We start from the raw sequence: 12,128 nt of genomic DNA, 5'->3' as shown, positions 1-12,128 counted from the left end.
CATGGATACTGAGCAGTTGGCAGAACTGGGGCATAAAATAACAGTCTCTACAAATCCGAGAGTTGTTAAACATGAAGGACAGAAATAAATGATTTAAGAAGCTATAACTAAGAGTGGTAAAATGAAATTCGGAAAAAGAAAATTTAGGAATAACTTCCTAGCATCAATAATCTCCCCAGGGAAATGGCTGAAGCCGCATTATCTGGGACAACCTAGATGTAACACTAGAAAATGCACTCTAGAGCACAGCCCAACTTTGACAGGAAAATGGACTGGATGACATAATATGTATTTTTCTGCTCTGTCTTCTATGTTTCTGGTAGACTAGGATCTAGGTAAAAAATCTTTAAGCTGTCTGAGGTAATTTTTAGTCAGTAATCATGCATTTACATAATTAGTGTAACAGCATTTAATTACATAATTACTGTAAATATGCATAATGATGTAATTAGAATGTGTAATTACTACCTGTAATTACATAATTAGATGTAATAACATAGTAAAACTCTTTATAATAGAATTGGGTGTTTGCAACCTCAACTACAGTGATGCTATTTGGTGTTGCTATAGTGCACAATAATAATGTTGGTACATTACTAAGAGTCCATGTTTTAATATGAACTGAACTAAAGCTAGTTTATGTTTATAGCTCACAAATGAATGCTAAAAGTTATTAAAACCGTGTTTAAGTGCTTAGGGAAGAGATGGTGAGCTCCCAAAACAAGGATAATTCAATGATCTGTAGTCAGCGCAGATGTTTAGCCACCTGTCCATCCATTTATGTTACCATAAAGTAACCTGAAGCATTATGGGTAGTTACAGACAGTAGTATGATCAAATATTCTAAATGTTTATTTTTCTTTTAAATTATACATAGTATAAATGTTGATGTTAGCAACTATATTGCTTTCCAATTTCTTTTTGCATTCTCTCTTGGTACACTTGGTTTATATTCCTCATTGGGTTTTGCCTCCTACATATATTATTGGCGGCACTTCTTCTTCCCTTCCCCCAGGAGAATAAGGAACAGAATCTTGTAGTACAGGACTGTGAGCCTTTCACCCCCACACACAGACACACATTTGTAAGCATTTTTCTGATCCTGGGAATAACAATTTTTTGTTACATATCTCTGTCACTACCAATTCCAGCACATTCTTTAGAAATCACATTTAAGTCATAATGAATGTGTTTTTGGAAGTCTACATCAAGGTGACTCAGCAGGCTTGTGAAAAGTTTGTGCTCAATAAATTGATACGCATTATTATAATTCTTCGTAACCCAGCAAAGTTACCCTTTTAAATTCTCCAAGACATTTCCTTGCAAGTCACATTGTTGAGCACTTACCTATGTGAATAGACCCATTGAAACCAGCAGGACCACTCAAAGAGAGAACACAAGTGAGTATCTCTTAAGTTTCAGTCCTGCTCTTCTGGTGTTAATGCAAATTTTGCCATTGACTTCTACATATTGGGACCTCAAGGACAGCCAAAGACAAATAAAAGGTGATGTCTCTAAAAAAGCAACAGTCCCTTCAAAAATCCATTCTTTATTATCTAATTATGATGTCCAATTTTTAGCAGCAAAGGGCATTGCACTTATATGGCCTGAAATCCCTGAAATATTTCTTTGATGGTTCTTTATTCTTGTATCCTGCAAGAAATAGGAAGGTGTGATGCTCTGTACCTCGTGGGGGAGGAGGGAGGAACACCCTGCACCCCCACCTTCATCCTTATAATATGATTGTGTGGTATACAATGCAAAGTTTGTTATGTCGGGTGTCTTTGGAAAGCTCATTTTGCACTGAGCATTGTTGTGATAGTAATGTTGTAGGTTGTAATTTCATGTATATAGTTTTGAGTCTGAAAATATGTCCTCATGGCTTAAAACAAGCCCAGGCAAAACTCTCCAGGAGCAGAGGGGCAGTTCACACCTCATCAGGGCATGTATGGGACCAACCCAGCCCAGGCTCACAGGAACAAAGGACACCGGCCTAGGCAGCAACAAAGGATCTGTTGGACTCTCGAGTGAGTCACCTCCCCCTTCCCTTGGTCAGTTTGGGACTTTAATGAGGTAATGCTCACCTGACTCTGAAGGAGGGGGGGGCAAAGCCAAGAGGGAAGAAAGAACATGATAAAAGGGAGATATGTTTGCCATGCTCTCTCTCTCTCTTCCACCTCCATCTACAGACACCACCACCAAGCGACTGAAGCGCTGATCAAAGGGGAGAGCCAGGCTGAAGGGCAACCAGCCAGCTGTGGTGAGAAGCATCTAAATTTGTAAGGGCATTGAAAGTGTTAAGATCAGCTTAGAATGTGTTTTGCTTTTATTTCATTTGACCAAATCTGACTACTTGTGCTTTGACCTATAATCACTTAAAAGCTATCTTTTGTAGTTAATAAATGTATTTGTTTATTCTACCTGAAGCAATGTGTTTGGTTTGAAGTGTGTCAGAGATTCCTCTTGGAATAACAAGCCTGGTACATATCAATTTCTTCGTTAAATTGACAAACTCATATAAGCTTGCAGTGTCCAATGCACATAACTGGACACTGCAAGATGGAGGTTCCTAGGGTTGTGTCTGGGACTGGAGATACTGGCTACTGTCATTCGGTTACACAATCCAAGCAGCGACTGGCCAAAAGTGCTCACTCATGTGCTGAGAGCAGCTTACATGCTAAAGGCTGTGTGTGAACAGCCTGGGAGTGGGGGTTCTCACAGTGGAGCAGGGTGTTCTCAGAGTTGAGGATTGGAATGACCTCTCAGATCACCGGTCCAAATAACACCAGAGGGGAATGTCACAGAAGGATACACCCCCATGAGATAGATATGCTCGTTTGATGAATTCCCAAAGAATGTGTCAGTTACTCCATTTATCAAGTGTAAATACCCTGTAAAATGATCTATCAACAATTTATATATAACACTTAATGACACAAGAAAATCAAAACATTCCACCCTATCGATCTAATAAGTGATGCTTGAAGTGGGATTCCATTAACGTGAGCCACCTCACACACACAGTGTAGCCCTTAATCTTTCCTCCATAAACTCCATGGAACAACATAAAAATTGAATCTGGAAAAATATAATATATTCTATCTGCTACTAAGAATTAATTATGCTGAAGCATATTTTTAACTGGCCAGCTGTATCATTTTCCTTGGAAAAGGATCTGACCCAAGTGTGGAGGCTCTCCTATCATGACAGTCAACACTTAATAGGGAGACACCATCTTGTGACAGTTTTTAATCCGCCTGGCATGATTTCAGCCTTTCTGAATCTCTACACTAGGATGCACTTCACAGCTGAGAGTCTGGGGTTGTTAAGCAACCAAGAAAACAGGAAACAAGAGTTATTAAATCTGTTAAGGCCGATGAGTCAATGTTAGTAACTGTTCTAGAGCAGTTTGCAAACTCTGCAAGCATCATCTCAGCCTCCCAAAACATAGCCAAATGAATTTAACCTATCAACTCTCTCCAGTATCACAGTTTTTATGGGCTATGTCTATCAGCTCTTTCAAATTTCCCTGCCATTTTGCCTATTGTAGGACAACAGCTGTAGATGCCTTTGCCTGCAAAATTGGAAACTAAGTTTAAGCCCTTTAAAAAAGCTGCTCCTTCAGTTCATATTTAAGAGGTCCACTCCTCAAGTTGGTTTAAAGACCATGTACTGCACAATGCACCCAAGGTCTGCCAACTTCATAACCTGCCCATCTATGTTAATATTGTATTTATCCATACATTAAGGATATAGTGGAATCCTGGGTGCTACTACATGGTTGTTTCTGTAATGCATTGAGTAAAGAATTTAAACAGGTAGATTTGTAAAACAATTGCAATACTTACTGTATTGGCAGTTTCTTCCCATAAATTCACCTGGACACTCACAGGAATAGTTGGCAACAAGATCTGTACAAATGCCACCATTTTTACAAGGTTCAGCTTCACATTCATTTACATCTGTGGGAAATACATAGTGTCAGCATTAGCAAAACACTTTAAGAAGTAATAAGCATTTGTTACATGCACTGTAAATTAGACAGTCATTCTCTAAGGATCCATATGGATGATATTAGTATCAGAAACATATTTTTGGACAGTAAACATATGTTCAGCAAAGAATGCAAATTGTGCAAAATGTGTTCAAAACAGGGCAATTTTAACAATCAAATCCAATCAAGCTCATATAGATTTGGCTAGTTTCAGAAACACATGCTACAATCTTGAAATGTCTCGTTAAACAACAAAAGAATTAAGGGCTACACCGTGGCTTTGTCACAAGTTCTGAAAAAGGGGCAGTGCATAGCTGTTCTGGTCCAGGAGGAAATGAGGGAACATACAGTGACTCAGAGGTTCCTCCTTTTCTTCTGGGAAAAGTAATCTGCATCATCATGTACCTGGCAGAGATTTCTTCCTCCTCCTCCCCCCCCCCCCCGTGTTTGAAAAGAGTAGTATACTGAAAGATTCATCTGTTCTCTGCCTCTACTCACCCATTCCATGCCCAGCTGCATGGAGGGGAATAGCAACTGCATGAAGATTGTTCCCCTCCTCCCCCCGGCAATGTAACCCTGCCCTGCAACAGGTAGCCTATGTAGGGAAGTAAAGCAGCAACTGTGCCCTCTCCTTGTGTGGGCACATAGTGCAGGTCAAAATTGTGCCCTAAATAAATAATCCAATTAGCTCAGAGAGTAACTAATTCATTCTACTTTTAGAACTGTAGCTGCTTTTCTTTTAGCAACAGCTGCCCATTAAGAACGTCTCTCAGTTCATCTTAATTCATTAAAAAACCCTCTCTAATTGACAATCTAATAGTTTTAGTGTCTAAATAATTCCCTTTCTGTGCATGACTTAGTCTGTAAATAAGAACTAACAGTTTGATCTAGTAGCTTATAAATTTTATTAAATTCAAAAGGCAGTAGTTAGCTAATTTTATTTGGGGGCTTCCGGAGTTTGGTACTGCAGGGAAGAGGTGTCTTTCGACTCTTGTTGAACTTGACAGGGAGTGCAGAAAGGAAGTTCTAGCTCAATAATTCTCAACCTTCTCTTGCAACAGAAAACCCATCTTGCAACAGAAAACATTTCAGGATTCCCTGTCCCCTTTAGGCATTTAGGAAATGGGGTGTGGTCAGACCCTCCCCAAGTTGAGGACCCATGTCCTAAACTCAGTGGTCTGGGGCCTGCTGGGGGGCCGGGAGCAGGTTTCAGGGGGTTCACCAAGTAGGACCAGTGTTAGACTTGCTGGGGCCCAGGGCAAAAAGCCGAAATCCCAGTGCATGGGGCTGAAGCCTGGGGCCCTGAGCCCTGCCACCTGGGGTTGAAGCAGAAGCCTGAGCAACTTAGCTTCAAGGTGCTTCCTGTGGCATGGGGGCCCTGGGCAATTGCCCAGCTTGCTACCCCTTAACTCCGTCCCTGGCTTTTACATGCAGAAAACCAGTTATTGTGGCACAGGTGGGCTGTGGAGTTTTATAGCAAATTTGGGGGCGGGCCTCAGAAAGAAAAAGGCTGAGAACCCCTGTTCTAATTTAAACCACAGAGCTGCAGAAAATGGTTGCATTAGATCACCAGACAAAGTTCACAAAATTGACAATGTGACACCTCTTAATAAACCAGTGTGTTTTGGGCCTTAAAGATATTTTTTCTATAAATAGCAGGGCACTCAAACAGGACACAAGTGACGAGCTTCAAGTTTCTACAAACAAATACCTAATATGGGTGTGTTAATCAGGTATTTGTACATACGCAGCGTGAGTTAGTGGATGGATACACCTTACTGTTAAGTTCTGACCCCAACATCTTTGTTAGGAACTTATATATCTGAGTATGAAATACATATATATTGCACTGTAAAGAACTCAAAAGTCAGTAAATGAGAAATTAAAGGATTTAATTACACACAATCCTATCTGTGCTCCCTGTGTGTTTTTCAATATGACAATCTTCAATGACATGAATCTCATGCTATTTCTCAAATAAGGAAATGTAGTATCATACATCCCCCACCCCCCCAACCACCTTACAAACCGCACAATCAATGTTGGGCCCCACTGTACACTTTCATTAAATTTTCACTGCACAGCCCCCTTAGCCCTCTATGCCTATGCTTCATTGTTGACTTAGCTACCCCTTTTTATCTAGTTTAGCAAATAACCTCTTGCAATATCTACCACACATATGCAGAGTGCTATTTTCAATGAGTAATAACTTGGTCAAATCAAAACCAGTTTTACCAGAAAGCTCAAAGATGCTTCCTTTCAGTAAGGGCCATTTTCCATGCTAAATTTCAATTTTCTACCCACGTGGTTTCATCTATGAGAAGTTCAGAAAAAAAAAGTTGCTGGAATTGTATTTTTAATAGAGAAAGGACTTTTAGACAGCCTTATTACAGACAGTAATATAAGTGTAGTACATTCATGTTTTGCATATGTGCAGAATGGCACAGACCCATATGATTTCCCTAGTCTTGGATCTTACCATATTTAGAGCTGAGCTAGATGAAAAATGTCTCAAATCATAAGAGGATAAGAATTCCTTATTGACTACACATCTGAGTAAGTTCCTGTGAATTGTTTGTTTCAGTAAATACATTAAATAAATTGCATTCATGACATGTGGCACAGCTACACATGTTTTTAGCATAAGTATGCACATAAGTGATACACATTGCTGAAACCTCTCACTTTTAGGTGAAACCACTCATTTTGACTATTTGAACACAAGTGCTTTGGACATGTTTAACTGTTCCAACATTCTATTGGTAGTATGAATGCATTTGAGCAGAGACTGTGGCTGTCTACTCAAAATACATAACACAGGCTATTTCATATTTTGAGGCTATGCATATAAACGGAGAACTTTAGAATCCATCTCTGGAAATTGGCCAGATGCAATCTTTTTTGCCTCTTTTGTTAGGTAGATTTCAGAGCAATACAGGTCAGTTCCCTGTTGAAGCAGAAATCAGTTACACCTGTGTCAAGATATTCTCTTAGTGTAATTTGTTTATTTCTAACAATTACACCAGTCCTGATTCTTTGACCAGAGATGATCCCAAACTGCACACAGGCAACCCTCTTGCAAAAAACCTTCAACTAAAACATCACTGGTCTCTGAGGCCTTCATCTCATGTCACAGTTCAGATAAACTGTTCCATGTTCCTGCTTCAACCTGAAGGCTATACTAGGGAAACCTGTTAGACAAAGCCGCTCACCAAGGATCACATCAAAAGAAGAGTCTGAGCATTCAACTCTTCTGTTGTGCAGTTGCTTTGCAATACAGTTGAATCTGAGGAGATGTTTGATTGCCCAGCAAACACTGCTTTACCACACATAATCTGCCTAAATGGGTGTGGTGAAAGTTTCATCCAGAGTTCTTATACTTCAGTGACTCATAACATGCATAACATTAGTACCTTTCACCATAAAATTTGTACAGGCATGACATGTCAGTTGGGCCAGATTGTGCTCTCAGTTGCATAAGTGCATCCCCAGTTTTTCCCCATTGTATATTTCACATTGTAGTGTTTCCATGTTTCCTGGTTAATGGGACAAAATTTCTCTTGTAGCATCACAAATCCATATAACATTCTAGAGTTTTAGGTTCTGCATATAGATCCATGACAGACCTGACAGATGTTTAAAATTACACATAGTTAGAGTGTTCACATATCAGCTACATATCTGAAGGGATCAAGAGCATGAGTTATTCGTGGTATGGTTAGTGAGACAAGGTGAGTGAGGTACTGTAATATCTTTTATTGGACCAAGTTCTGTTCGTGAGAGAGACAAACTTTTACACAGAGCTCTTCTTCAGGTACCTAGGATTACTGCCATTAACTTGCACATAAATTTGGCTCCAGCTCTAACTGTTTCAAATCATAGAATCGTAGGACTGGGAGGGACTTTGAGAAGTCATCTAGTCCAGTCTCTTGCACTCAGGGCAGGACTAAGCCACAAACATAATTTGGAAGTGAGGGAGTTTGCTAATTCTACTTGGTGTTGGTCAAACCTGCCTGACCTCTTTTGTAGTCTGTCAGAAAAACACAGAGTTTGTAGCTCCTGAGATCTTTCCTCTTTTGAGGACAGGTGTATACTAATGGGCCTTCAGTTCAGTATGAAGGCCACTCAGTCCCTTTAACAAGCTAAATTCCAAAGTTCTACTTAGAAATTAATGGTTGCACATGACCTCTAGGGTCCTATACATCATTCTTGTCTTATTATTTGCTGCCTATAAAGGGATCAAATATTGGAGTAATAAAGGTTCCCTAGATTATTACCTTAATTTCAGCCTACTAAGAGAGAGAAGTAACTCATTGTCCTGGAAATAAAATCTGTCAGTGGCTAATGACCAAAGAATAGAAACTGCTCAGTGCTAAATTAAATTCTTTATATGTATTTATAAAATTTAACTAGGTAGTTATCTGCCTTTTTAAACAAAACCCATTACTCTTATGTTTTCTTCAGGTTGTTCATCATTTTAATACAAGCTAATGCCTCTGTGAAAAAATTCAAGGTCACCTTGAACTGGAAAAAAAAATGCAAACTCTTTCATTTGGTGAATTAAAAACGGTAATTTATCCTTTTAAGAGCTTTTCGGATTCAAGATTATCAAGATTTTAGATTTCTCTGGTTTGTCATTCATAGATAAATATGAAGGAAAAAATGCACGACTGTACAACATATTCCATGTGGTCTGTGAGCTTACTTAGAAAACAGTTTGAATTTTAAGTATCAGACATTTTCACACTAATCCTCATATTCTAGCTCTAGTGAGCAATTAGCTATGAGCAGTGTGGAAAGATGGAGGCTTTTGATTATTCTATCTGTCAGTTAGTTAGAGCTAGCTAGTGTGTATTGTATAAGCTTCTAGCATATATTTTCAGCAACTCCAGCAGCAATGGGCCCCTCAGTCCAACCAAATTGACTGTGTAAAGTTACATCTGACGTGAAGAAAGACTAGTTCACTTTTGAGACAAGTGCAGGCTTCTACAGAAAGGAAAATAAACTTAAATGTGCTTAAGATGAGAACATGGATTATAAAAAAGTTATTTAATTTACAGTTCATTATATTGTTTTGATGTGAACATTTAAATATAGTTTATTTAATGAAATACAAGATCTACAAATTGGGGTCAGATTCTGGTCAAATTGCCAGCACGGCTAATTATGATATGAAGCATTTCAGTAATTAAAGTCTATTTCCTTCTTCTTAGATAGAAATATCTTCTATTAATCGTTGTCATCTTGTCATGATTAAGAGTTTATGTAGATAGCAATGTTTGATCAATTAAAAAAATTCTAGAATCCTTAGAGCAGGGGTGGGAAAACCTTTTGGCCTGAGGGCCACATTTGGGTATGGAAATTGCATGGCGGGCCATGAATGCTCACAAAATTGGGGGTTGGAGTGTGGGAGGGGGTGTGGGCTCCGGCTGGGGGTGTGGGCTCTGTGGTGGCACCAGAAATGAGGAGTTCAGGGTGAAGGAGGGGGCTCCCGACTGGGGCAGAGGCTGGGGTGTGAAGGCTCCAGCTGGGGGTGCAGGCTCTGGGGTTGGGTTGGGGGTGCAGGAGGGTGCTCCAGGTTGGGACCGAGGGGTTTGCAGGGTGGGAGAGGGATCAGGGCTCGGGCAGGGAGATGGGACCCAGGAGGGGGGCAGGCTGTAGGCAGTGCTTACCTTAAGCAGCTCCCGGAAGCAGTGGCATGTCCCGTCTCCAGCTCCCACCCGGAGGCGCAGCCATGCGGCTCTGCACGTTGCCCCGTCCGCAGGCGCCAACCCTGCAGCTCCCATTGGCCCTGGTTCCTGGCCAATGGGAGCTGCGGGAGCCATGCTTGGGGTGGGAGTAGTGTGCAGAGCCCCCTGGCTGCCCCTACACATAGGAGCCAGAGGGGGGACATACTGCTACTTCTAAGAGCCGTGCGGAGCCATGGCATGTATGGAATGGGGTCAACCCCCGACACTGCTCTCTGGCTGGAACGCCGGAGTGGGGCAAGCCCTGGACCCTGCTCTCCGGTGGGAGCTTTAGGGCTGGATTAAAATGTCTGGAGGGTTGATGTCGCCCCCGGGCCATAGTTTGCCCATCCCTGTCTTAGAACAATTCTTCCTAAAGAAGATGCAATTAAAACAGCCATCCAGTTTCTTGTAGTTGTTAAACAAGAATCCTACATCTAATATATATTAGTTACTGGCTTGTCTTCACTAGGAGAAAAGGTATGTTCTTAACTCAGCTTAACTAACACAAAGTAAAATCTGAACAAAGACAAGGCACTTTATAATTTTCACACAAGTTTGCAGGTCAAGGTAAACCCATGGCTACCCCATAGTCTTTAAGGCTTTTTCTATATTAGGAATGTTTTGCTGGTATAGTTATACTGATATAATTAACAGGCAAAATCTTCTGGTATGTACACAGTTATATATGTATAGAAGTTTTTATAGTAGTATAGCTTATGCTGGTTCCCCTTTTTACCTTGTGAAGACACACTATGAAACAATGTTACTTATCAGTAACAGTATGTTATGCCCATATATTCACACTAACAGGTTATATGTCCCCCCAGTACTGTGAATTCAGAATCATCTACATGAGCACTACCCACTATGGGCATCTACACACCTAAACATTGAAAGAGAAGTTACAATAGTCCTTTGGTTTCAAGCATTCTTAGTAAAGTTGGGCAGGAAACAGTTTTCCCATCCCAGGAAAAGTTTTGCGATTTTGAAACATTTTCTCATCTCGAACTGGGACAAATGTGAACTACCCCCCCCCCCCCCCAATTCACAAACCCAAAATAAAAAAAAAAGGTTGAAACAATTGAAATGTTTCGTTTTGATTTCACGCTATTTTTTAAAACTTATAAATTAACACATTTCAAAACAAAAAGCTGTTTAGAAATTAAAAACAGAACTTTTTTGCTTAGAAAAATGTCAAAATGGTCTGAAGCAAAATGGTGTTGCATAAGTTCATGAAAGAAGTTCCAAATATCAACTCAATAATAGATTATAGTAATACTCGATTTGTTGATCTCAGTGACCTAACACAGGTTGTGGGCAACTTGTAATGGAAATTAACCTGGAAAAGGGACATTATGGCACATATTGCCAGCAACCTGCATTGGAGGTCGAGGACCAGGGGTTTAGACACAGCAGTCCAACCAAAAAACTGAACAAGTCTAGTCTGGCAGGGACAGGGTCAAGGTACCCAAGGCATCATCTTGACAGTTTCCACAACTGATGTGTGGATGGAATCTCCAACACAAATGAAAGCTGTCTTCCCTACAGTAGAACCTCCTCCCTGGTGCAGCTGCTCCTTAGGCAAAGGAAGTTTCCACTCCCTTTTATAGATAGACAAATCATTTTTCTGACTAAAGCTGTTCATCAGGAGCAAAGAACAAACATAGGGTGATATACAGATTTATAATGACTGTTTTCCCATTTGATTGCTTCAAACAATGGAAGTGTTGATAATTTGCCTTAGATATATATTAGGGTGACCAGATGTCCTGAGTTTATAGGGACGGTCCTGATTTTGGGGGCTTTTCCTTATATAGGCACCCATTATCCCCACCCTGTCCCGATTTTTTACACTTGCTATCTGGTCACCCTAATATATATGCCCTTGATTACCTTGATGTATTGACACTTTGCCTTAGAACTATCATGCCTTTGTTTGCTTTATATTTTTTCTTACATACAATAATTCTAACGGACTAAAATGATTTACTTAAGTGTTCCATTCTTGCCCGTGTTTTACTGACCGAGGGTCTTTGCCTAAACTTGACTGGAACCTATAAATAAATAAATAAATAACCAGGTGCTACTATTAGTAATTGTCAGAGGGTAGCTGGTCCCTGGGAGTAGAACTGTGCCCCACTCCCCTGTGTCAGAGCAGGAGAGTCCAATCCAGCCAGTTAAAGAGGGAGGTGAAGGCAGTGATTGGGACAGGCTGTGCCTGGGGAAGGGATTCCATGATATAGCATAGTGGAGCAGAACAGAGCAGAATTAACTCATGTAGTGAGTCACTGGGGCAAAGGGGGAGGTGCTCAGGGAAGCAGTCCTGGGGCTACTGCTCCAGGACGGGAGCAGAGATGTTTAGAACTAGGAAGCTGCCAGAAGCAGGAGCACCAGAGACTCCTGGG

General features: G+C 40.6%; 1 protein-coding gene across 4 annotated transcripts in view; it reads right to left on the bottom strand.

Annotated features, from left to right (window-relative positions):
* Positions 1-12,128, bottom strand: part of EDIL3 (EGF like repeats and discoidin domains 3) — a 437,917-nt gene that overhangs the window by 186,920 nt on the left and 238,869 nt on the right. For all 4 annotated transcript variants that reach the window (XM_054032539.1, XM_054032542.1, XM_054032540.1 and 1 more), the window contains one exon: positions 3,849-3,962. In XM_054032539.1, coding sequence (XP_053888514.1) covers positions 3,849-3,962 — 114 coding nt within the window. The remainder of the gene's footprint in view (positions 1-3,848; positions 3,963-12,128) is intronic.

The sequence above is a fragment of the Malaclemys terrapin genome, chromosome 6 (assembly GCF_027887155.1).
Source record: "Malaclemys terrapin pileata isolate rMalTer1 chromosome 6, rMalTer1.hap1, whole genome shotgun sequence".
Classification (NCBI taxonomy): Eukaryota; Metazoa; Chordata; order Testudines; family Emydidae; genus Malaclemys; species Malaclemys terrapin.
The sequence above is the reverse complement of the archived record's forward strand: the minus strand, read 5'-3'. Positions and strand labels throughout refer to the sequence as shown.